The 27692-nt window shown below is 37.0% G+C and overlaps 1 protein-coding gene across 9 annotated transcripts in view; it reads left to right on the forward strand.

The window, feature by feature from the left end:
- Positions 1–17650: 17650 nt before the first annotated feature.
- Positions 17651–27692, forward strand: part of tp53bp1 (tumor protein p53 binding protein, 1) — a 32334-nt gene continuing 22292 nt past the window's right edge. For 2 of the 9 annotated variants that reach the window (XM_081359880.1, XM_081359882.1), the window contains exons 1-14: positions 19200–19677; positions 20993–21198; positions 21290–21368; positions 21454–21535; positions 21635–21696; positions 22116–22229; positions 22338–22392; positions 22676–22836; positions 22938–23064; positions 23227–23315; positions 23395–23594; positions 23967–25254; positions 25355–25471; positions 25620–25820. In XM_081359880.1, coding sequence (XP_081216006.1) covers positions 21019–21198; positions 21290–21368; positions 21454–21535; positions 21635–21696; positions 22116–22229; positions 22338–22392; positions 22676–22836; positions 22938–23064; positions 23227–23315; positions 23395–23594; positions 23967–25254; positions 25355–25471; positions 25620–25820 — 2755 coding nt within the window. In that variant the 5' untranslated portion in view covers positions 19200–19677; positions 20993–21018. Of the gene's footprint in view, positions 17811–19199; positions 19678–20992; positions 21199–21289; positions 21369–21453; positions 21536–21634; positions 21697–22115; positions 22230–22337; positions 22444–22675; positions 22837–22937; positions 23065–23226; positions 23316–23394; positions 23595–23966; positions 25255–25354; positions 25472–25619; positions 25821–27692 lie in introns of those variants that run through there. The other 7 variants (XM_081359879.1, XM_081359881.1, XM_081359884.1 and 4 more) reach the window with 5 other exon arrangements.

The following is a 27692-nucleotide window of genomic DNA, read 5'->3' on the forward strand; positions in this document are numbered from 1 at the left end:
AAAGCTCTCAGATTTCATCAAAAAGATCTTCATTTGTGTTCCGAAGATGAATGAAAGTCTTACGGGTTTGGAATGACATGAGGGTGAGTAATTAATGACCGAATTTAATTTTTTTTTTAAAGGCTATGATAAATTTACATTTTAAAGCATGTCTGGACAAACTCCCACAATAAAAAATAAATTTTGTCTAATCAAAAAATTAATGTAAGAGTGTGGATCAGATTATCTGGCAGATCACACAATGGACTCTGGATGGTAGCAGTGGACTAAAAATAGTGCTAACCCAGTTTAACCTTCAGACTCTAACAGCATCATTTCATTTTCAATGTTTATCTGAAAATGGAAACATTTTAAGGAATTGTAGCTTGTTATATTAAACTCCAAATAATTCAGGTCCATAGGTTGAAATTTGACTTTCAAGACATTTGACAACATTATGACATCCTTTCCTTCAGAACCAATAAGATGCTTTGGGACAGCTGTCAACATGACCTTCAGACGTGCTTTCGCTTTGAGATGGAGAACAGATAACATTATGAGAAGCTAAATCAGGCTGCATGGTCTCCTGTGACATTGAGCATACACACAACTTCACCTTACTACCATTCTGAAGAAATGCATTTGAAAAATTTTACTCTAATTCATGTCAGGATGTAGAAGTGTTTTGTGTTTTTATAAGAACATTATAGATTTTAGATTTTTATTTAGGACTCCTTTTTTTTCATTTACATTGAAATGATCTAATTTGTAAGTTAATAATAAATGGAACAAATTTGTTGTGAAGCAAACAATAAAATTAAGCTCTTTCCACAAACAAGCCAGCATGGGTTATTCTGTGAGTTATCGGCTTGCACTAAATAAGGGTAAGAATAGTCAAATAATCAGGCACTGGACATATGCTCTGTTTATTATGATCTGGATGATATGAAACTCTGTTATTTCAGTACCAGACAGTAAATAATTTGCCCATAGTTAATATACAAATATTATTTCAGAACAACTTATTTTCATAAGTGATTTATATTCACTTGAATCATGTACACAGTTACAGTAATATTTAGCAGCTCAGCAGATGGTTTCTAAAATTAGCTAATTCAGTGTCACTCAACTGAGAGTGTAAAACACAGACAAATGGGGTCAGATGTATTTTACACTTGCTAAGACTAATTTGGTAAAAGTCAAATGCAGATTTGACAACAATCCAGAGAAGATCTTTACTCTGTGCATTTTAAGCTTCACGAGCAATTTTGGCTTTTAGGATTAAATGATAAGCACAAGTTATCCAGGCGACTGACACGCTTTCACCAGCAAGAAATTAGTGGAACTGACTGATTGCCTCGCAGGCTTAAAGAGTTTTAAAGTCACACTTAATATCTGCCTTTGATGCCACCAAAATCTTTATTCCTAAATCACAAATGAGCTCATTTTGGAACAGTGACACATGCTTTTGTGTAAAAAGATTATCATTTCAAAGTAGATATGGCAATATGAGCGACATTCTGAGGTCTAATTTAGCTTTTCCACCAGATACTGACTATATTTTGCAACTATACTTGCAAGACTCTTCATTCATCGGGGAAAATGAGGTGTAAATGTGATCGCCTCGTGGCTGAATGTTTCAACACTTCATTATCATTTAAGTGAATCAAAAGTTTTTATATTTTAAAAATGTTCAGCTGTTGTTGGATCGTGACTATTTTAATCATGTCAAGTCCTTGAACACAACAGAGATAACTGTTAAACTTCTGTACGAGAGAAGTATTACAGCCAATGTTATCTCATTGCCCTGTCCTTGATCGCTGTTCAGCTGTCTCTGAATCACACTGTGTGTGATACGAAGAGACAAGAAGAGAGAGAGAGAGAGAGAGAGAGGAGGTGTGTAACACTTTTTAAAGCTTTATCTAGGGGTAGTGATTCAATAAGCAGCTGCAATCTTATTAAAGCCACTTAATCTTATAGCAGTGAAATTCTGAGCACTACATTGGAACTGGCCTTTGAAACCACTGCAACAAGTTTATCTCGATCAAATACTTGTTAACAAGCAAGGGAGACAGAGTCACCTTATAGAAAAGCAAGACAAGTGTTGAGCTCTCATTTGTATGTGCTCTTGCGGTGTAATGGACCCCATTACGCTGTAAACAGCTGAAGCGAATGAATGCGGGATATGAGTTGACTTAATACAAATGGCTCATTTAAATGCAATAAATGACTAAAAGGGATAAATTGTACAAAGCACAGAGGGGGCACTGGCCTTAAAGTGCCCATTCCGGAAAAGATTTGTTACGTGTAAATAAACTGAAAGCTTCAAGGCCCCATTTAAAATGATACAAAAATAACTTGCATCCATAATCGCTTTTGAGGATTAATGACCAGGGACAAAAAACAGTGCTTGTGCTTTCGGTCATGCCATGCTCTTTGAACAATAATGATAACACAGGTGTAAAGGACTGTTAAACAAACACACACACACACACACACACACGTTGTGTTTACATGTTTAATGGGGACTTTCCATAGACATAATTATTTTTATATTGTAACTGTATATTCTATCCCTTTACACTAACCCTGCCTCTAAACCTACCCATCACACAAAACTTTCTGCATTTTTACAATTTAAAAAAAAACATCACTGTTTTCCTCATGGGGACCAAAAAATGTCCCTGCAAGGACAAGGATTTCAGATATTGGCATCTTTGTGGGGATGTAGGCCACACACACAAACAGTCATTTGAAACGGGGCCAGGATGGTGCTGAAGTAAAATCCTTCTCTCCTTCCATCAATACATCTGACCTCACCGAAGCAAATGGCTGATAGCTTTTTTAAACAATCCACATCAGAGATTATCACAAGTTGCAATGTTTCAGTCACTGCCGTTCTAAACACAGGTAGCACTTATCTATATCAGCTCAACTGACATGTTATGAGCATATCAAACAAGATGAATACTGAAGACATTATTTTTATAACCATTTCACATGACAAATAGGTGTGTCCATAGGCCTATTCTGTCATCATTTACTCATCCTGGTCCAAACCTCTATGACTTTCTTCTATAAAACAAAAACAAACAAAAATATGCTAATGTTTTCCCAGTCTTTGTTTCCGTATGTGTTCCACAGTAATTCGCTCTTGAAACACTTTAGCAGTCTAAGCATGAGTAAACGATGACTGCTTTTTCAAGGTGAACTATCCCTTTTAGATTAAATTGTTTACAACGAGCAAATATCTCAGTCCATCACTCTGGTTCTGCTTCACAGAGATTCCTAATTAACTAATCTAAGAGATTTATGTCTGGCCTGTGGAATCGGCGCACTTTTTTTTTTTATCTCACGCGGTGACGCGTACTCGAGCGCGCGCGCGCTACAGTAACAGATTCCTCAGATGCCCTGCTGCATCCCATAATAATCAGAATCACAATTAAGATCTGGGTCACGGTGAAATAATAATGTGTTTCCACAAACTTGCATTTTTTTGTGGCGATTTCTGACAAAATCCGGATTCGTTAATGTTAGCAAAATGTAAATTCCGCAACTGTAGTGGCTTGAGAAAACGGGTTGAAATAGAAAACAAATCTAGCAAAAGTAAGGAAACAAATCATAAATAAAATGTAATTTTCTCCCTCATATTCTAGCTGAAATATTTCCCAAATGCAGTCGAAGATTTTTGCTCATCACCTTAGCATCTTAGATCCCTCGTACAGTGCGATCCTGTACTACTTCCATGCACTATCACTGATGGCATAATCGTACACGCTTTACAACAGCTTGGGTTTCTGCGACCTTTAGATAAATCCGTGAACAAGCCAAAAGCGATACAGACCTAGACAGTCAGTGTAAGCGGTTGACACGGTACTATATCAGCAATACTGCACATTTCATGAATGAATAACATCGGTCAGAGATCAAGATATTTGAACCATATAAGCCAATAATCAAACATCTGCAGAATTATATGACAGATTAGACCTACCGTTGCTGATGCTGAGCTGTGCGTATCGTACGTCGAGAGCGCGCACACAGACACGCGAGTGCGCGAGAGGGTGTGGGTGTGGCCTATGAGCCTGTATGCACTTGATGACACTTGATGATCACATTTACGTGATACATTTTTATGCCGCTTTAATTCGACCTTGTACATATGTGAGTGATTCTATAATTGCAGATACATTTTTTCTGCTTTTTCAAATGGTTATATTCTTAATTACTTTAATTATTTGTTACTCATTGTCATCACAAGATGTTACAGGCCATAACAATATAATATTTTCTGTAAAAGGTGTAAATCATGATATCTTGTTATCCGAATTAGTCAGTGTATTTTTTATCCATCATGTATCATTGTGTAATCAAAATATTTTATTTTACTTTACTTTTGGTAATATTTCATTTATTTTATTTATAAAAGCCCTCTATAGTAATTTCCCTAATTCTACAACATTAAATTGTTTAAAAATAACTTTTATCTTAAATGTGTGCCCATAAATCTTGGGTCAATTCTGTTACCGTACCATACTTTGCCTTTAAATTAGTGGAATTATCTCCCAAAACTATGTGAGATTCAGGAAATTGTCACTTTCCCTCACTGATAAGATCTGAAGCCCTGAAAGGTTTGTGTGCTCTCTCTGAGAAAATATTTTAATCTAAAAAGTTCTTGCATCAAGAGTTATTTTGTAAAACCTTAAAATTGTTACCACAATATCAAAAGGAAAACAGAATTTATCACTGATCACACAGTGGGTTGTTTAAACGTCTTTTAATCATGATTTCATTAGTGCCATGTGCTCTTAGCATTTATGCTAACAAGTGGAGTTTTTGGCTAAAAGGTTTAAAATGACAGTTTTACAGTCAATTGACAGTAGTCTGGAAGTAACTTGTTTGGCAAGCACTAACCAAATTATTAAAATTGAATGTTTTCAATGAGATACTGGAAATAATTTATGTTAGCGAACCGTTTTTTTTTTTTTTTGTTTGTTTTTTTTCTTACCTTTTTTGAAATGTAAAATGTATCTCCAATTATTGAATCACTTATATGACATTTATAAATTTACAGTGAACTGAGGTAAAGAGAGCTAAATTTGCTAATAACAGGTAAAAAATGGGTTCTGAGTTTGAGAAAGCACTTCAAGGCGTTCCACTTGACCTGTATTCACCCTTTACATCCAATAAATATTTTGAATCATGAAATGCCCTACCATGACCCATCCCAAGACTGGTCAGTTAAGTAACAACAATTTAAGCATCTTTGAGTACCCCTGAAAAGCTCTCTAAAATAAAATGTATTATTATTACAAAGATTCACCACTCTTAATTGAATTTACTGCCATTATTCTAGTGTTGGCTTATTACATTTTGCTACCTGTTCAATAATACAGTAATAATAATAATAAACAAATACTGGACTCTTGGTCATCTTGAAGATCAAAACACAATCCAAAAATCTCTCTCGAGACTAGGTTAGGAGTTTACACATTAAAATCTGACATTTTTTCCTACCGTCTAATAAATCACTTTCAAGATTGTAGTTCTAGCTCTGCATATCAAGATGCCCTGCATTTCATTTTTTTTAAATTCTATAACAATATTGTTTATGTTCAACATGAACATAAGCAATCTCTATTTTTCAGCCTATAGGTGCTGTAATTGTCAAGAATGACAAGGATGGGCCATTTAGCAGTTTACGTACAGCTGATCCCAGACCGACAGCTGCAGGGCAAGACTGCCAAAACCTGCCCCGTTAACTGCACTCCATCAGCATTCTCTCGCAGACAGTCCGCCTGACTCTGACCACCTCTCTGACAGTGAGCCAGCGCAGACTTGTGTTTACAGTAGGAGTGTGAGGACACTGTCCAATCTGGAGATTATTGTAATATTCAAACTGCGCTAAAAACAAAAAAAATCATGATTTAGCTAATTCCATTTGAAACATGGTTTTAATAGAGGGATTGAGTTTTTAATAGCCGGAGGTGATGAACGCGTCTAGCTGCTACAAAAAGGGTTTGCATTTGTTAAATCAAATTTAAATTGATGCTATTACAAGATTATAAATAGACACTTCCAGACATATCCTAAGCAACTGTTCAAAGCAGCAGCCTGGCTGCCGCACCCTTGCTGCTAGACAGCCTGTGTCCATCTCTTGAATTATCTCAGTTATTTGATCCATTCAATACACTCCCAAGATAAAAGCTTGCTCTTGTAAAATTGGTGATGCATTAGCACATTACCACAGGGTTAAAGCCTCCTCTGTAGAATTTTGCAGCAGAAAAATGTAGATGGAAAGCTTGATTTTTCCTGCTTCTGTAAGCACGTCAGATGTCTTCCTATGGTCAAGATTCTTTACAGACTCTATTTTAATGCTCTACTACACCCTAGCAGTAGGGAATCATGGTTTTGCTTACTACAACAATAACCCCCCCAGTTTTGCTAAGACCTGGGCGTGGGCTCAGGTTTCACTGTGGTGTGTGTGTGGTGCAAGATCCAGCCCTGCAATCAATGTCACCATCAAGCAGACTGGAGTCGCCTGAGCACGAGAAGCATGCTGACGTACAGTGTTCATGTGCAGACTGCAGGGGTATAAAAGAGCAGAATCAATAGCCCATCCTGAATTATTAATCAACACACCAGACCAATGTAAAAGCCCTCTCTGCTTCGGCTTCATAAGTGGAGAGATTTATACTTTTACACTTTTGTCTAAGACAAGATTTGCATTTTCCGTGCTAACGTTGAGGTGAGATAATCACAAATCAACACTTCACTTAACAGCTCAAGTTTCAGGGCTGTTTGTGAAAAAAAGTTCAATGGTGTGTAGTTTCCCAAGATTAGATTGAGCAGTTTTTAGCATTTTATTTCAAAATAAAATCCTCAACTGTGAATGAGAACTAATTACATTTAAACTCTTATTAGATATCATATAATAAGATGAAATTTTCATAAACAAATGTAAAAGCTATTGAATTAGGTTTGAGAATGGCGTCTCCTCGTCTTCTGTCAGAGTGAGTTGCAGTTGCTCCTCTGATGATATAGACTCATCACTCATTTTTCTCCGCCCTGTCAATTTCCTCTGTTTATTGATTTAATTATGCTCTGAGCATCACATAGAAACTCATGCAATTAAGTCCCAACTGCACATTTGGAGGCTTTTACAACCAAACTTGCTGAACATAAGGGCTATTACAGCAGCGAGCTGTGGTGGGAGTCATTAACGTGCGGCGTGTTGCTGAAAAATCTAAATGAATTGAACAATGCCCGAGACAGCTGGGGCCATGGTGACCATTCCAGCCTCCTCCCTGCTGCCTCTGGGGAGGTAAAGGGATCTCTAATGATTGTTCAAGGACCCATCCATCTGTGTTGGTTGTAAAATCCCTGGCTGAAGTTTCAGGTGGCAACAGCACATATGGGAATAGCAACACATATGGGAATTCTAGATTGCACTTTCATCATAATATTTATTTCAAAGTCAATGCAGTAATTTTATCATTTATATATATATATATAAATATATATATACATATTATATACATGATAAATACATATAAGTATTTATATGTATAAATATAAACGTGACCCTGGACCACAAAACCATGGGTCAGTTTTTTAAAAAATTTAGATATATGCATCATCTGAAAGCAGAATAAATACGCTATCCATTGATGTATGGTTTGTTAAGATAGGATACTATTTGGCTGAGATACAACTATTTGAACATCTGGAATCTGAGGGTGCAAAAAAAATCGGAACATTGAGAAAATCGCCTTTAAAGTTGTCCATTTATGTTCGCGATTGTGCTGCATTCACTCACAAAAATAAATGTTTTATATATTTACGGTAGGAAATTTACAAAATATCTTCATGAAACATGATTTTTACTTAATATTCTAATGATTTTTGGCATAAAAGAAAAATCTATCATTTTGACCTATACAATGTATTGTTGGCTATTGCCACAAATATACCTGTGCGACTTGTGACTGGTTTTGTGATCCAGGGTCACATATAAATATATATGTATATATACATATAAATATAGGTGAATTCAAGTGATTGGGAGACTTTTTGCAATTGAGATTCACCCCTATCTTTTGTCTAATAACCATCTGAATTAGTCTAAAAATACCTCATCCATCCATCCATCTATCTATCTATGGCATATTTTTATTCATTCATCTATTAGGATGCATTTTCTTCTAAAAGATCAGTCAGAACTGCTCTTATTCATGTGCTTAACACCTTGCATTAACTAAAAGTCATTTGGTTTTGTGCTCTGACATTTCCAAGCAGTCAGCCATGATGACACTGCACTCACATCCTGATCAGTATTCCAAGCACAGCTGCAGGAGTGGCAGCCCATCCGAACCGAGCATGCTCAGTCCTCATCCATCATCTTCCACCGCTGCCTAAAACAAAGCAAGCCATTTTTGTACAGAACAGAGCAGCAGAGTGACTGGCACCTGACAGAGCCCAAGGTGAAGTGTGTGGAGTGAGAAGAGGAGCTGCTCCCCTGATCTCATTACTGAAAGAGTTTATTCACACGTCTCCCTTTCAGTTTCTGTCTCAAATGCACCGCAAACAAAACTAGCAAGTCTGTCTGCACATATGATGGCGGGACTAATACATCTCCCCACTGACATGAAAAACATTTTCATATTTTTTGAGAATATGGACATTATGATAAGCATCTATGGAATAATGGAATGTATGGGAGAAATTAAACCCTTTAAATGTCATGTGGGTGGTGAAACACTAAATGACGTGCTTTTGGGTGCAACAGTTTTTCAGTAGTATTTTTGTAAAGCACCTGTGGGATGGGCATGCCTTTTATGGTTTGTTAGATAACTGGATGTAATATCCACCTTGTAAGCCAGTTATCAATATGGGAATTCATTATTGATAGATGTTAGTTTCGCTGTGTGCACTAGCAGAAAAATCCACAGCTTACAAAGACGACGACTTGTCACTGTCAAAAAAGGCAGACCCGCATGTAAAAACAAAGAACATCTTGTTTTCAAGACTCTCTGCTGAAAAGGCTGCAGCTTTTGCCTGTAAGCCAGAATTAGAGGTAATAGTAGTAGACAGGAGTAGTTCACAGGGTCAGTCCACTTCTGGACCAGATCAAACTCTGTTGAATGGAGCAGGGGTTCTGTCATGGAAATTCACTGAATCCCATATGAATGAGCCAGATTTACAATCTATAGAAACTACCTTTCCTATTTAGCCAACAGAATACCCAGCTGAAAGCTTTCAAAAGAAGACAATCCTCTTTTGTACTTCAGTGTGGTTTTCTGTCAAAAGTTATCATGTACAGATTCAAATACGCTTCGTTTGATGTTTAGTTCAGGTTCCTCAGGAAGGAAAATAAATGACCCAGTCAACAATGTGAAAAAAATGACCTGATTTGTTCAGCTTGTCGGAAATCACAGATGACATAAACATCATCGGTTTATGCTCCATTTCCCAGTGTTGTTTTTGCTGAAATAAACCTCAAATAGTACAAAATAAAAATATCCCAAACAAAAAAAGTCAAAAATGTTGGAAGTTTGAAATAAGTTTTAAATTAAAGTACTAAAATGATTAAAAACAAAACTGAAATAAAACTAAGTTAAAGCTAAATAGAAAAATATGTAGGCTATATAAAAAAACAGAAACACGATGACCCGAAAAAGAAAAGGAAAAAAAACTGAATATAAAAATAGAAGTAAAATATTATTAAATATTATAAAACGGTTAGTTCGAATCCTTGATTCTGATTGGTCAATAGCTGTGTTTTACCGCTTCACCCGATGGTTCTATGTATCACTACACAACACCCTTAGCAACCACTCTTAGCAACTTAAACATATAGCATGTTTTTAAGTTATTTAATGAAAATTGACGTAATTTGAAATCTGAGACTTTGTTTCATATCAATAGTAACAAAGCACAAAAATTATTGCGATGTATTGGATGGGATGCGCTCTACAATGTTCCACTCATTCCTCAACTGAAAACAGTATGACTAGCCTAATTGATTCTTGGGGTTTAAGAATCGATATCAGTTCGTAAAAATGAGAATTGATTAAAATCGAGAAATTTATATTTTTTACTCAGCCCTAATAAATAATACAAAAATGACAGTGCTGATTCCTGTACCCCATATGTGGGAGAGCTTTCTCAGTGTGCTTAGTTCATTCAGACTTGTAGCAACACTAATTCGTTCACCTCTGCTCTAACGCCCAAGTTCAAACAGTATTTGGCCCCACTAAGTTTCCTTGGTCCCAAATACTGTTTGAACTTGTCTTTTTGAAGTTGACGGACCATATAGAGATCAGTGGATTGGCACTTTGTTGGCTCTCTACAAAGTCTGCCCTTGAGAGTGAGAAAAAGCCTTTCTGGCTTCAGAGCATTTTTGTCTCTCAGTAGTGGTGGAGCATTATATCACTTTATGTCCTGCCCTTATTCAGACTGCTAATTGCATCTTTCACTTGAGTGCACACAGCAGAATAGCTTTTCCCCCTCACAGGGCTTGGGGAAATCATTAAAACAAAGGTTGTCTTAACAATAACTTAATAGGCAACTGTTAGTAAAATTTATTTTATCAGCAGTGTTATTTTAGCATCATTGAGATGCAACATTTGAAACGGCTCTTGTATTTCGCATGTTAATTTTAATTAAAGATTTAGTAATTTTGTCATTTTTATTAGTTAAAAAAAATGTCTTTATAGTTTTTTATTTGAATTAGTTATTTTAGTACATCAAGGCCCGGTTTCACAGACAAGGTTTAGATTAAGCCAGGATTAGGCCTTAGTTCAATTTTATAAACATTACTGGTGTGCATCTTGAGAGAAAACAATGGCACTGACATATTTTAAGATATGCAAGTTGCTTTCTGTTATACCATGGTCTGGGTGAATACTCGATTCTGATTGGCTGCAGGGTGTCCATTAAAAAGTGATAGAGGACACCTAGTAAATAAACCGTCAGGCGTAACCAGGGAAACCAAGTTATTGTTTGTAAAAACTTTAGATTTCGATTGTAAAACTAATTAAAATATAAACTAATGTTTTAAAAATGTGTTATTTGGCAAGTGACCATGGTATAAGCGGGTAAATGCCCTTCGAGGTGTCCATTGTCAGGCATTAATGGACTTCGGTTCACGCCTCGCAATGGACACCTCGTCGGGCATTAACCCTTACTTAAAACAGCTCAAACATGCATTTTAGTCTGGGACTAGCTTAAGCCTTAATTGTCTGTGAAACCAGGGACAAGCATAACATTTGTTTTATGGTTTTAGTAACAGTACTCTTTAAGTAGCCTACAGCTGCATTAGCCCTTGAACAATTTCAAGCATGTTATGGATCGGTGGGAATATAGTTTTAAAAGACACTGAAATAACAATTAACCATTTGTGTCTTTTCTTCTAACCAAGTTCTCTCCTCTTTGATGGGAGTCAGTCAACTATAAGTGATACTGATTTCATCTTAGTTCTTGTAACCAGGTGGTGCTCAAATCCTTTAATAATGTTGTGAAACCCGTTGAACCTGTTGTTTGAATTCTTTGAGATAGGTCTGCTGGAGTTTCACGACCAGGGGTAATTTTCTGTATTTGTCTTCAGATGTTGGGTGTATCCTTCTCTTTTATTCCTTTGATCTAAAGATGTCACCTCTGAATATTATTAGCTCATAGCCAGGGGTAAGTTTCTGTATTGTCTTTAGATGCTTTTGTTTTAGTGATCAGTTCTAAGGCTGTGTGTAAGGACCACACCTTTAAGGACTGCCCACCAAAAGCCTATAAAATACAATGCTCCTTCATTCAGACTTGATGACTGCAGCTTCCAACAGCTCGTTCTCAATAAAGAATCCCGCTGAAGATACAACCGAGTCTCCTGGTCTTGGATTCCGAGTTTCCTCAATACCCAGATTCTCTTGCATTTAAACCTCAGCATGGCGCTGAAATGGTTAAATCATCCCACCTGCAAGCACTCTGATCTACACCCATAAGCCCATTATAGACTTCACTATACACTGATAGGGACTCGCATGGATTGCTTCTCTTGTGAACAGAAAGAGGAGGAAATCATTTGGAAGATATATTATTTAAGATATCATCATCAATACATAAAGAAGGAGGGACTGATGATTAATTAATGCAGCGATAGATAGCGAGTCAGCAGTCACATTTGAGGAACCATATGGTTGGAGGCCGGCTAACAGGGAATTTAGATTGCAGCCATGACATACATCGTCTCAGAATGGAGAGATTAAGAAAGACAAGGGAAATTATAGGTGACAAAACAAGGAGTGATAAGAGTGACCATGCAATCATGTGCTTGCGAGTATGCGTGCGGGTGCTGGGATGACACGTCGCAGAGGAAGTAAATTTAGATTTAATGCTTTATCCTCTTTAGCTTCATATCTGCTGATGGTTGCAGTGTGCAGCATAGCATGATGTTATCAGCTGTGCTGCTCAGAAATGCCAACACTTTAGATACACTGTCAGAAATAGAGGTACAGTAGGAGTCCATTTCTGTCCCCCAAGGTACAATCTACACTAACGTACCCCATAGGGCTTATTATTGGACATATATGTACCTTTTTGAGGGTCAAAAAGCATTAAAAGGTACAACAGCCTCAGTGACAAGCCATTGTACCCCTAAAGGTACAATTATGTACTTTATTTTCTGAGAGTGTACAGACAGACAGAATATAACAAACGTTATGTGCTTTATAATAGATACATAATGTTTATGTTTTTTTTAGTTAACTACATACTAAAAAAATATATTTTTATAACTCAAGTCCAAATATTATCAGCCTATCATTTATTCTTCTTCATACTTAGAGCTTGTAATATAATATACAAGTTGAGCATATATTTAAAGTGAAACTATCAAGTTGTCCTGCAGTCCTGGGAGTGGGAGTGTCGCTATAATGTGTCTCTACAAAGCTTCACGCTTTCGATTCTAGTGGAACAATATTCATTGGCGGAGAAGAGATATACAAACTAACTGCTGACATGCGGATCTCAGTCTTGCTTAATTATGAATTATGAACATCCTTGAAGCACAAGAACAGATACCATGGGCAAAAAACATCCACCACACACTCCAAAATGCATGTACTCTGCTGAACAATTCACACCATACAAATGTCGATCCTGCAAACAGAGCCACACTGACTTGAAAGTAGAATATTTATGAGGGAATTAAACGAGGTGCAATAAACAAACGCACTCCAACAATGCGCATTAACAGAATGCAGCCATTTCATTGGCTGCGAGAGCTCCGGTGGGTTTGGCAGGGCCTTGCATCAATGCAATCTAATCTTTCTCCATGTGATTTCACATAACTGTTGTTTCACACTCACCTTCTCATAATCTATTAGCTGTCAAATGTCAGGAAGCTTCCTGCTTTCACAAATACTGTGATTCTGGCAGAGCAAACAGAATCTGAATCTCACAACATCAAAGGCTTCTTAAAAATATTCGGTTTTGTATGATAAAAAAAAAAAAAACATGGCTATCGGACATTACATGCTGTTTGTTAAATAATAAAATTCATTTTTAGAATTTCCCCCCAAAAAAGTTTTTTTTTTTCCCCCACAACAATTCTTAAAAGCTCATACATCATCTTTCTGAAACTTTAATAACTGACCTTTCACCTCTGACGAGAACTGGGCAGAGTGTCTTGCTTCAAAGAGCTTCAGTTCCTCGTTCAAGTCACAAATGGTCAAATCAATATCCCACGACAGAATCCCTGTTAGACGCACATTTATTAAATCAACAGAACACACTGATAAAATATCTACAATTTTATACAGAGATTTCAAATTTATCATTGATATAACTTCTAAAAAATACATAATGATATCATGTGATATGCATACATGTACATTGTAAAACAAATCTGTGAAATTTACTGTAAAAAAACAGCAGCTGTAGTTGCCAGAAATGTATCGTAAAAATACGGTAGCAAGATTTGTACATTTATTGTAAAGAATAAGGTTGTACAGATCTGACCTAAATTTAAGGTATGTCATTAACTGATATAATGTTATTTTTTTAAGTACTAATGTCTGTTTTGTACCTTTGTAATACACTGAAACCACCAAAAACAGGTGGTGATGATAAAAATGTCACATGATGAATCAATGTTCATCACAAGCACCTTTTCCATAAGATGAGGAAGTGCTAATATAGTGTCATTCACACAAACACTGAACAGCATCATGGTAGCACAAGACACCAAAATAATGCAATAAACATCAGTTTAACAACATTAGATGTAACATTAAACTATATTGTACAATACTGATAGGACAAAAAAGACTAAGAAGAAATACCTTTTATTTATAGGCACCTATACCGTACAACATAAAAGTAAATCAGTAAAATACAAAGCTATGCAAAAAGACAGACAAACAGATCAAACATACAATCAACAAATCAAACAATCAAATCACTAAAAGCTATTCTAAACAGATACGTTTTAATCTGAGCTTTGAAAAAGGGAAATTGAATCCAACTGGCGAATGTGCAACGGTAAAGAATTCCATAATTTTGGCGCTGCACAACTGAAAGCCCTCCCACCACATGTAGATGATCTTAACGAACGTGAAGGAGTATAAAAATGAGAGCTAGATAAGAGCCAAATTATGAAGAGCTTTGTCAATGTGTCAGGGAATGTCAATTTTCAAATTATACATTTTTACAAATTATACAACAAACTTCAAATTTAACAGTATTTTACTGTAAAATGACATTAAATGTAAAGTTAGATCTATTCAGTGTATATAGTGGATATAAGGATATAGTGGATATAAGGAAACTTACTGTTAACCAAATAACAGCTTTTTACCGTAGCTTTTTACATTCTTTAACCGTTAAAATAATCTCAATTTTTTATTTTTTTTTACAGTGGATGCTCAGTTATTAACAGCTGTTCATGCGGTTCTGCATTAGTCTATGTGTGACTACTGAACTCTTCATGCTGACCCATAGGTATAGAAAACCTAAAAGTTGTCGACTCACCCCGTTTAATGTGTTCTTTCACTGAATCTAGCTGGTGATCTGTTGAAATTTCTCCGACCACAATGAGAATGTAGTGTCGCTTCTGGCAGAAAGGAGGACCGACACAGCGCTGCTGTCCAGGGTGCTGAATAATATCCCGCTTCTCCTGAGGACCTATCGCAGCATCTCCGAGCGGCATTTCCATGGCAACCGGATCTGGAGCTGAGGGAGTTCTTGCATTTCCATGACAACTGCAGCCTCCAGCCCACTCAGGGGGCGGGATAAGAGGAGGAGCAGGGAGAGTGGCTCGGAAAACACGGCCTGCTATTGGATAACGGCTGCCAACAAATGCCTACATGACAACTTTGCTATCCTATCAATACTGTATTCTGAGACACCTGGGAGAAAGAGTTGTTTACGCTTCATCTGCAAATGACTGCAAAAGAATCAGAGTAAATTGATGTTATTGAGTCAAGATTTGTGACACAATCCTTACAGAGCATGCATATACTTTATCGTGATGACAACTTGTAACACAACGAGACGAGTGTAATGCTCGTCAGTGTTTTTTGAGTAATTGAAATATATCCTGGTCTTTAGTCCGGCAGCTGTTTAGGATTAGAAAAATAAAACAAAGGAACAAATATGCCAATTCTCGCTACTGTAACTTTAATGTCATTATTAATCTTAAGATTTGAGTTTTGTAATTCACACATGATATATGATCCAAAGATTATTTTCCATAAATGCATAATGAATGACACATGCAAATGACTGTGTGCAATGCTTATCCATTGCAGATGAAATTTAATCTTCTCACAGGGTTTAGTGGTTTGTGTTAGTATGGCTTTTTACTGGCTGATATCTGATGTATAACATTTCTAGTCATGAGTCAGCATTCTTTAAGAGGTTTACTGCAAAGTCCTTATTGCAGGCACTGGAACACGAGGAGAAGGATTGTATACTGCCCTCTGCTGTTTATTTCAACGCACAAACATTACATGGCGTTCGCTTGTTAGGGGTTAGGACCCATTTTATGCGGAAAAAAAAACACACAGACACGAAACCAATACTTTCTTAAGATAACATAATCAATGTTCCAGAAAGCTTGAGAGTGAACCATCCAAAAATTGAAATATGCCTTTAAATGAGATCAGATACTTTGTCCAAAATCAACATCAATATGTAAGTAATCTAGCAAATATAGGCTACATAGATGTGCACGTTTAAATACACACACACACACACACACACACACACACACACACACACACACACACACACACACACACACACACACACACACACACACACACACGTTGTGTTTTCATGTTTTATGGGGACTACATAGACATAATGTTTTTTATACTGTACAAACTGTAGGCCTATATTCTGTCCCCCCCTACACTAACCCTATACTCCTAAACCTACCCATCACACAAAACTTTCTGCATTTTTACATTTTCAAAAAAACATCACATGATTTACAAGCTGTTTTCCTCATGGGGACCAAAAATGTCCCCACAAGGACAAAGATTTTGGATATTGCCAACTTTGTGTATAATGTAGAGTTTACCAGGACACACACACTTTAAATTTGTATTGATATTGTACATTTCAAGTGGCAGCTTCCCTTAATTTAATTTAATTCTTTTTTTTTTTTTAAACCAGTGTTTGTATTATTTCCAAAAGTTCAAAAATCTCTTCAGCTACAATAATCTTGATATTTTGGACAAAGCAAATTTCTGATCTCATTTGTTATTTCCATTTTTTGATGGGTCACTGTCAAACTGGAAATCTTCTTGAGTTATTTTTAAAAAAAATGTTTTTTTTTTTTTTTTAATCACACTCATATAGTACTGATCAGCTTTCTGGAGTGCTCTTGATATCATTTACTATCGATTAAGTCATAGCTCCTTCAGTGTTGGATTTGGTTTCAGTTTTGAAGCACTTCTTGTCTTGGCAGTGCTTCTTTGGTTGTTGTAATATAGATATAGTTAAGTAACACGTTTCTATATTATTTGAGTGTTTTGTATTAGTAGTCATAATGTCAGCTGCCACCAATGACATGTACATCCCACCCTGGCCACGTCTGTGAAAAGAATATTTTCTTAAAGAAATATTTTCTTAAAGATTTATGCATAGAGACCCGATTGATAGGCTTGTTCATCTTTGCTCCTCACTGATGGTCCTAATGTGTGTCCACTTACACAAATCTCTTCACACACTTCACCCCTGGTTTGCTTTGACAGTTTATTGACCCTTATTGTCATCTTTTGTAGATGATCACTGCATTTGGCTAATCTGAACATTGTGTATTCTCATCTACATGGTCATTACCAGTAATGTGACCTGTGTGTCATAATGTTGTTTGGTGTCTGCTAAAAACAAACGCATTTATTTCTTAACATTCACTGTTTTACACACACACACACACACACACACACACACACACACACACACACACACACACACACACACACAAAAACTTTAACCATGAAATGTAATGTTAGTGTTTCATTTTGGATAATTTGGAGCTTTCAAAGGCAAATTAAAAATATAACAGACACGTTAACATATGTAAGTCCCTAAAATAACAATATCGTTTGGCTCTATTATATTCCTATGCGTTTAGAAATATCTTAGTTCCTATTAATTACCATGCGCGCGCATATCAAAAGATGCCAAGGCACCGTCAAGTGACACCCATGTGTCCCACACACACCCCATCATCTTCATAGAGATAATCGACTCGCACAACCTTTCCTTTTCTTCCTGCTTTCTTCCAGAAACAGACAAGTCCGCGGGTTTGCACAGGATCAGTTTCTCAGGTAATAGACTGGTTTTTGTAAGCTGTCGCCATCGCTGTGACTTGCATTTTGTGTTTCCAGCGCGATGCTTTCTGACCGGTGGACGAAGTGATTTAATAAGCTGTTATAAAGGCGTTGTTAGTCTAATATAACAAAGGTTCCCAGTCAGACAGTGTGAGCACATCATGTCGACAGGATAAACGCGTCGTTTGTTGTTTGCATTACCAGATGCCTTCGAGCGAGAGACGACAGGGAATGATAGCTGTCATGTGCTTGTTAAGAAATGTGGTGTTTGGGGGATACGTAGCTAAAAATATTATTTGGAAAATGTCTCTAAGCCTGTAGTAAGCAGCCATCAATCATTGGTATCGACATTATGTCATCTTGTGTGTTTGCAGCCGCTAAACCAATGAAATGCATGATGCGATGTAACACAACACATGTTCAACACAGAGCTGAAGCGGGTTTATGGGTCATTATGTGAACTGGTGGCGATTTAAACACTGTCAGACAAACACTTTGCTTATTATGCCATTACAAACTAAAACAATACATTTTAAGATACCCTGGAATGTAGTTATGACAGGGTTGACATTTTTTACAGTTTATAAATTGCTCAATTTAGCGAATAAACTACAAGGTAAAGAAGCACCTTGTAGTTAATTCACTAAATTGAGCAGTTTTAATAAATTGATATTTCTACATATTTTCAATGATCAGTTGTTTACTATACAAAATCATGGTGTTCAACGTGAAAAAAAAAATACAAGGACGATCACTAGCAATTGAAAAACATTGTAGCCTATAATCATATAGCTAATTAGCAAGACTTGTATGAAAATAGTATGTAGTTTTTATAGCCTACATTATTTTGATTAAAAGCAAACAAAAAAAGCACTGGCTAATAAAGCAAGAAGAAATTGAACAAAAAAACAAAACATTTGAGAACAGACCAGAAAAAGGCATCTTCATGACGTAAAAATTTTGTTGATGTATTTACAAAGACATCTAGTGACATATAGGCCTAGTAAAAAATAACCAATTCATTGAGAAAGTTATTTTTGAAACATGTGTGGGCCATTTTTTTTTTTTTTACAACGATCCTTGAAAATAAATGAGATGGTTTTCACAGACCTAAAGATAAAGAACTAGCTCCCATGTTATTTACCTGAGTTTGTTTAATTTATTAATATAGATATTATTATTATTATTATTGGCTATGTAATAATATCAGCTTAAAGCTGATGTCAGATCAAACAATAATGACGCAATTTATCAACTTGTGAGTTAAATCAAACCACTCAAGATACTAGCTTTTTATTGTTAAAATATGTTTAGCTAAATATTATAGCCACTGATTAAGTTCTAGGTTGATATTTGTGTCTTATTGAGTGGGACTCTGCTTTTAGTGGGCGTGTTTTGATGTATTGTCTTGCGATGTATCAATGGCGGTCGGATAAATGACTGGTGTAAGTTGCAGCAAGGCCCTTATGTTAAGAAACCCCTTAATAATACACTTACAATTATAAGCGAGTTTTTCTTAACTTAAGGACTTTGCAGCTGGAGAATGGTAAATAATACACGGCGAGAACACACGAGGCCTTTAAACATCTGCGCAGTTCCAGTTTCTTCTTATCTGTAGTCAGACTACAGAACCCCGCCTCAAGCTTCTCTCTCAGCCAATCAAAACAGGTATTCTAGCCGTTCGGTTGAGACAAGAACTTTTGTAACCAATCAACGGCGAGAATTCCTGCAGGGGTTTTGCCGCGAAGTAAAAGCTTTCGCTAAGGTTAGGCTGCTAAAAGTATGCAGAACTACTGTATATGCATGCCCTGCACAATGTTACGCGTTCGCTGAGATGGATTAACACCTACCAGGGATCCAGCCAGTAAGATCACAATTTTCTTCCGCTGTGTTTTACAGGAAGGGCTGATTTCTTTCCAGGCTATAGCTGCAATGTCTGCTAGGTTCATGCTGCATGCTTCTCCATGAAAAAGCTGTGGAAAGGCTTTTCATGGGAAAATGCGCTGTGTAATTAATTCACATTTGTGTCGATTTGAGTTTTAGTAAATCGTTCGTGCATTTCCTTGCGTTCCTTTAGTAAATAGTAACGTTAGTAGTTTTGCATTGATTGTACTCTTGAAATTGTTTGCATCGACTTTACTTTGGGGGTTTTACTCTCGACGTTTCGTGCCGTCAGCATGCAGGCAGGATATCTCGAGATTAAAGATCTTAATTTCTATAAATTAAACTGTGTTTTTTTTGTGTAAAATACATTGGTAAGCGTCTAAGACACACGAAAGTACATTAAACACTCAAACACCTTAATGTGCAGACTAATCATGTATTTGGTATTTGCTAATCATGTTTTACAGATAGAAATAAACAATACTTTGGAAATGTCATCAAAATACCGCACAATCTCATGGGGTGACTCCATGCACACATTCTCTAAAGAAAAGCTGTTTTATTCTACGTGGAGCGACTCGCCCCCTTATGGGCGCCGCCATGTTTACACCACGTGACCAGACACAATTACAAATTTTTTTTAAATGAAACCAATTCATGACCAAAACAACGGAAGTCAGGACAGTACTAAATTACTCAATATTTTGACACAGAGGAGTATATCTTTTTGTCTTTCTGCTTTGTTTTTTAAAGTATTTGAAACTTTAAAAATCATTTCACAAAAATCATTAAAGGGTTATTAGTTCAATCAAAAATAAAAATTCTGTCATCATTTACTCACTCTCATGTTGTTCCAACCTGTATGAATTTATTTTTCTGTTGAACACAAAATAAGATATTTTGAAGAATGATGGTAACCAGACAGTTAGCTATTGACTTCCATAGTAGGAATAAAAATACTACGGAAGTCAATGGCTACTGTCTGGTTACCATCATTCTTCAAAATATCTTCTTTTGTGTTCAACAGAAAAAATAAACTGATTTGGAAACAGATTTAGAACAACTTGAGGGTGAGTAAATAACAAAATATTCATTTTTGGGTTCATTACCAACTTTTCTTGCTAAAAGTTGAGTTGCTTCTATTAATAACAATAATAGTCATTTATGAAGTTAATATACAAACAAACACATGACCCTATCTAGTTTAAATTAGGAAGTCATATTTACTTATTTCAGTCAGTTTAATTTGAAGTCATCTCTATACTAACCCTCCTCTTTAATCTCTGTGTATGTAGACGTCTGCTAACCCTGTCCCATCCTTATGGATCCTGGTGAGAGTGATCTTGATTCAAGTTTTCCTCAGACAGAAAACCCCTGCCTCATAGTAGAGGACTCCCAGCCTGACAGTGTGGCCTTGGAGGACGATCCTGACACCAGCTACCGTGCCCTGCTCGCCCGTCGCCTCTCTAACCTGCAGCCCACTTCACAAAGCCCAGTGCTGGTGAGGCATCACAGGCAGTAGTGTGATCTTGAAGTTTATTATTTTTCATAAAAACTCTGAAAGTTGATAGTGAGTCACCATGTCTTTGCAGGAGCTGATTTCTTCCCCTACTAAAAGTCATTTACAAACTGACAGTCCAATTGATAAGAGTGACAATACAGCCCACTCGGGTAAGTTTATTACTTCATGGACCAAAACGTTCAATTATTATTTGTTTACAATACATACTGACAAAGGGTTTTTGATTTGTTTCAGACAATTTGCAGCCTAACCTGGGTCCAGCGGCTACAGAGCATAGTCAAGTTTTTGAAGTTTGCCCTCTTCCTGTTTCAAAAAGGTACTAAAAATATGAAGCTTTTACATTTTCCAAGCAGTTTATCTAAAAATCTTTAATGTTTGTTTTATATGCTATCTGTGTTTGTAATTGTTCATGCAGAAGTGTTACAGAGCACATGGAGTCTGAGGCGAACTCCACCACAAACTGTACAGAGGCGCATGGTAAGATGTCGAACAATGTATGCATGTCAAGTGTTATTTTAGTATTATTTGTATACTATTATATTTATTGATAGTATTTATTCGTTTATTTTTATATACTCCGTTTAAAAAAAAAAAATCTTTGTGCTTTTGTCATTTTTATTAGTTTTTTAAATATTTATTTTTAGCTTTAATTTATTTTATTTTTAGTAATTTTTGTACTTTAACTTATTACAGTTTGTTACCAGGGCAACATTTCTAATTTTCATTTTTAAAAGTTATGTTTTTTTATCTAATATTTATGTTTTATTTCAATTACTTTATTTTAATGGTTTTAGTTTTAGCATGTTTCAGGTTAGTGTCACCATGGCCATTAACGTCAGAGTATGCTTCCTTATGCTTGGCAGAATAAATGAATGATTGTGTTGATCTGATCACAGAGATGTCTCAGTTCGGTCTTTTGGAGCTGTCGGAGAGCCAGGGTGTCTTTGAGGAAGATGAGCGGGATGGAGCTCCTGCATGTCAAAAAGATGTACAGAAGCCAGCCAGCCAATGTATGTTAAAATTTTGCTGCAACCACTTGATCTGCTGCCCATTAGTCTTTTCAAGTTCTCAAAAAGTTTTTTTTTTTTTTAATGGGTTGTTTTAATTTTCTTTGTCAGGTGGATTGAAGAGTTCAGAAAGGACATCATCCAATCAGGATGGAAATTCTGCAGGGCAAGAGTTTATTTTCAAAAGCAGTACTGCTGCACAATTAATCGAAAACAAGCAAGTTTATGATTATGGCTTCTGTGATTAACTAATTGTGAAAAGTATCACACTTTTTTGTTGTGCGCATTAATGCATTGCTGAATCAGAGGCTTTAAATTAGTTTTCAGTAAGTCTGGGAAAGTTGTAAGCAGTATGGGAAATATCAAGGGACACCCCCCCCCCCCAATGATAACTTGCCTTTCTATGTTTTTCAGTTTGACATTTTCTAATTTTCCTGATGATATTGTAGGTCAGAGGTCAGTTCAAGCTGTCCTTCGAAGCCTCGGGACGGGGAAAGCAGAAAGCTCAGTATTCAGGCTATATTACACTCTCAATTACCTGACAGTCAAGAAGATGAAGAAGATGTGCTTGTTTCCTCTCAGGATGATATGTTTGAAAAGGAGAGAAATGGTGTGTAGACTCGAATTATTCCATTTTTTGTTTTCATTATGTGTTCTTGCTTAATTATGGTTTTTGATTTGTTTATTGTTGAATCGTGTTCACTATAACAGGCACCAAGGCAGACAGTAGCGTTTCAGCGACCTTCAAAGAACACTTTCCAACATCCACACCTGCACATAGTCTTCGCTTGCTTCATCTGTCTGGACAGGGGACACTTGTACAGGAGAGTCTTTCACAGTAAGTGGTTAATCTTAGCATGATTTATTGGTAAAATTAAGAAGAGTATTGATTAATGACATGATATTCTAATGTCTGATATAGCATATTATGCTACATAATCTCATGTTTGTGAAAAAAAGTGAATTATGGTGTTCAGTAATTGCCCATTTTCCTTAACAGGCAATCTGTTGACTTTGTGGCTGCCACTCAGGACCATTTAAGCCAAACGCCTTACATTGTCCCAAATTCACCCACAGAAAAAGAGCAAAGTAAGTGGTTGTCACATACAGATAAGGCTTATGTGATGTAAATGTTTTTTTAAATGCATTCCTAAATTATTCCATTTAGATGATAATGAAGCTGCTGAATCCCCAATGGACACATCAGTCCCCCCTGATGACCAGCCGCAAGGCAGAGAGGAGGAGCCGATGGACATGGACCCTTGCCCCAAACCACAACCCACTGCCTCCACTCCAGTGTCCCAGAATACCCCTGGATTTGTTCTGGAGAAAAGCCTCTCTGTCCCCAGCCAGCCTGAATTCTCACATGTAAGCATCAGACTAAAGGTGCGGTCGCACTGACCGTTGTTTGGCTAATTTTGCGGTGAAATCCAGCCATTTCAATAGGAATCCACACAATTGGGAATTTCACAGTGAGGGCGAAAGTTTCCCCCACACAGGTTTCACAACGGGTTCAAGTTGGTCATGTGGATTTGCCAGGTTGACCAACAGAAAGCTAGTTGATTTGAAAGTTTATCTTGTGTGATCTGTGCTTTACACAAGTAGACAATGGACCTATTTTGCAGAAATTTCATTAATATGACCGCAACTTAACTTTGTGTTTAGTCTGTAAAGTTTCAATTAAATATCTCTTACACATTCTTTTGTTTACAATATACTTTCCATGTTTTCTCAATGTAGGACGTGTTTATTTCCACTCCAAGCCTTGAGCCTGGAAACAATAGTCAAGGGACTGAGAGCTCAAAGAGGAAATTGTCTCAACAAAACAGCCCATCAGCAACCGAGTCAGCGTCGCCCAAGCAGAGCGGCCCAGCGGAGCAGCTAAAAAAGTCTTCAATCAGCTTTGCACAACCCTCCGAGGGTACCGGGTGCTTTCAGTTGGAACTCGACAGTGAAAACAGCAGTTTTACTCAGAAGACACAGTTGTTCGTTGTGGAGGAGGATAGCCAAGCCACTCAGATTGAGGGAGAGGAAGGAACTGCTGATGCTGACAAGAGTCACTCGGGCCCTAAACACCATTCCCAAACTGCAAGCAAGAATGGTATGGATGCTGATCCCGGTAAAACATCAAATTCTCAAAGTCTTTCCAAGGTGCCTGACTCAAAAAGTACAAGTGCTTTACCTGAAAAAACAGAAGACTGCAACCCCTCTCAAAAGCTCTCGCAGGCTGTTAATATAGGAAACCAGAATATAAGTGCTACTCCAGGTGCGACTCCGTCCCAGCTTTCTGTCGGTGCAGACTGTGTTTCAGACACCCCTAATTCACCGCAGACGAGTAAAACCACAGCCGCTGGCTGTTCTGAAGTCTCACCATCAGCTGATAGACCTGCAACCCCTGTTCCTGTCCCCCAACAGTCTCAGTCAGTCTTGACTGTGTCGTCCCAAAAGAACACAGAGAATGAAGAAGAACATGCCAGTCAAAGCAAGAGACTCAGTCAACCCATGACACACAGCCACAGTGTTACTACAGACAGTGTTAGAAATACTGAAGTGGAGGAGCGGATGGATGAAGGTGAGATCCAGAAGACTGTGAAGGTTGATGACACTGGAATCAACCTGGCTTTGTCTCAGAGTGAGGTGCCTTCTCCAGAACCCATGGAGGAGGAGAATGGGGAGAAGGAGAAGGAGACGTCCCAGTGTGTACCCAGCAGAGATCAGCACTCCTCCAGCAAAGAGGAGTCCTTCAGCGTCATGGTGCTTGAAGAGAGCCAGAGGGTCTCTCAGGAGAAAGTAAAGGTTGGGAGGTCACAGCCGTTCATAAGCTCCTCGCAACCTGTGAGAGGCTCCGTGCAGGACAAACGTGAGGCCGCGGCAAAGATCTCAGGGTCTCAGCCATTGGGATCTACTGAGGTTTCACCTTTACAGCTTGAGAGAACCAAGTCCCAGAGCACAAAGCCCAGTGATTCAGGACAGCACAAAGTGAACTCTGATAATGCATCCAACAAAAGTCTGAGCGACAGCTCGGGAGGTGGGATTAAGCTGCAAACAAATGATCTATTCTCCCTGTTGATTATGTAACCTGCCTTCAGTAAATCCAACTAGCTGTTTTCTTTTCCTTTCCTGTCCAGAGCTTCCGTTTCACTTTACATTGCCCAAAGAGGGTGAGCTGATCCGCCCGGCAGTGAGTGCAACTCCTCCACAGATTAGTCAGCTGAAAAAGACACCGAGGCACAGCACTCCTATTGGTGGGTGTCCCCTTCTTTTCGTTGCATAACATTTGGATAGATGTGTTTAAACATCAATATGCTGAGCTGATGCTGCACACCCCTCCCTCTTAACTTCCGTGTTCTTGTTGTGTTTTCGTTTTCTTCATGCCCTTCTGATGTTTTGCAGAGATGACCTCGTTCTCAGAGCCGTCAGAGGCAGACGTTACCAGGGAGACGACAATGGCAGCCAGTGAGATTTCGGTAGAGGAGAGCAGAGAGGGTGAAGAGCCTGCTGCAGTGGAGCAAGATGGGAAACTGAGTCTCAGGATGAAACTGGTGACCCCGGTGGAGGAGGGCAGCTCGGGCTCAGAACATTTCAGCCTGCAGAGTAAAAGCCATTTTTTGTTGTTCTTATATTTTATTTCCTGACACATTGACGTTTTCACTAGGACTGTGGGATATGGCAAAAAAATTAAATCTTGATATTTTTTTTTTTTTTTTTTTTTTTTTTCAGAACTGTTAACCGATTCACAATTTCAATTCTTTTAATGTTTAACTAGTCGACTTAAAAACTGAACTACAATAAGATTAAAGTAACATTCTCTTTATTAACGATCTGGTTAAATTTTCTATTTCAAGTGCACCACACCTGAAGTGATCAACATTAAATGTAAAACAAATGACTTATTTGTTAAATAACTTTGCAGAAAATATGCATGAAATATGAAGGCAAATATTGAACAAACTTATCTTAAACATATCCTATATACTCAGAAATAATATAAAATAAAAAATGATGAATATTTCTTAGCCAAAGAGGAATAGCAATAAATAACACCAGTATTAGGCTATTTTTAAAGCAAATGTTTTGTAAAAACAGAAAATAACAGCAACATAACATACAGTAGTAGTACTTTACAGGTTTTTGCGTTCCATTGCCCTATTTTTATGTTTGGCGGATGTGTTTGGCTGTTGCACTCGTGTCTTTTAATATAGTTAATATCACACAAAGAGTGCAAGTTTTTTTCTCCGAATATCAGCATGATTACAAATGTTATATTGATTTCATACAGCAGTTCAATAAACAATAGGTCAACATTCAGTGATTCACAGTTTAGACACAATATTGTCTGTTTTTGCTCTATTTCGCCACCGAAAATAGTTCCAAACAAAGCCACAGGACTGTTTTGCGTCTCTAAGCAACACAAGGCAGCGATAATTTGTGGTTGAAAAGACTGTACATGCACTGCACATGCTGATGCTTGATGCGAAACAGCCATGGTAATAGACAAAGCGGACTAGTTGTCATTTAGAAATAAGACTGGGTGTTTGAATCGAGACTGCAATCTTTTAACGATTAATCGTGCAGCTATAGTTGAAACTCAATGACTCAGTCATTAACTGTGACTTGCAGCCTGCCACCTACTGGTGGTTTTTAATTTCACATTTAAAGTGTCTTCATGTTTTACAAATCATTACAATTCATTTCAAAATATCAATATTCAATGTTTTATGTTTAAAACCTCAAAACATTATTTAGGTATTTGTAACTGCGGATTAAAAGCGTTCATGTCCCCTCTGAGCTGCATTAAACAGTCTGTGTAAATGCATCTAAATGCCACTTCAGATGCAGCTTCTGTATTTCCTCTGCATTGCAAAGATGAATTTTGTTGGTACTTCATTTGATTGGTAACAACAGCCCTATTGTGGTTTATTATTATTATTATTATTAGTAGTAGTAGTAGTAGGACTCTTTTTATTGATTAAATGTAAGAATTTGACACAAAAGATGATGCTTACATTTTAATTAGGTTAAAAAAAAAGCCCATAAAAGCTAAAAATCAATTTAAAACTTTGGATGAAGTAGATTGGAAAAGATCATTTCTGTCTCTGCTGCGAACTAACCATCACAAACTTTACAAACAAAAACTTTAAAGATTTAGCTGTCCACGGCAGTCCTAACCCTGCCAAGGTACCGACACAATAAACGCACTCAGCAAAATATATCATCGATAAAATCCCAAAAAATATCAAGATATAATTTTTTGTCAATACTGCACACCTCTACTTCTCAAACCAAAAGCACATTATTATCATTAATTATAATTATGAATTTTAATTATATTGTTTTATATTTGTATTATTTATTTATGTTTGATATTTTAATGGCTTATTTTAGAACATAACAATATAAAATATAATAAAACAAAAAATATATTATAATAAGATATAATTTGTGTGTTACGTATTTTAGTTTCTG

The sequence above is a fragment of the Scardinius erythrophthalmus genome, assembly GCF_964197995.2.
Source record: "Scardinius erythrophthalmus genome assembly, chromosome: 2".
Classification (NCBI taxonomy): domain Eukaryota; kingdom Metazoa; phylum Chordata; class Actinopteri; order Cypriniformes; family Leuciscidae; genus Scardinius; species Scardinius erythrophthalmus.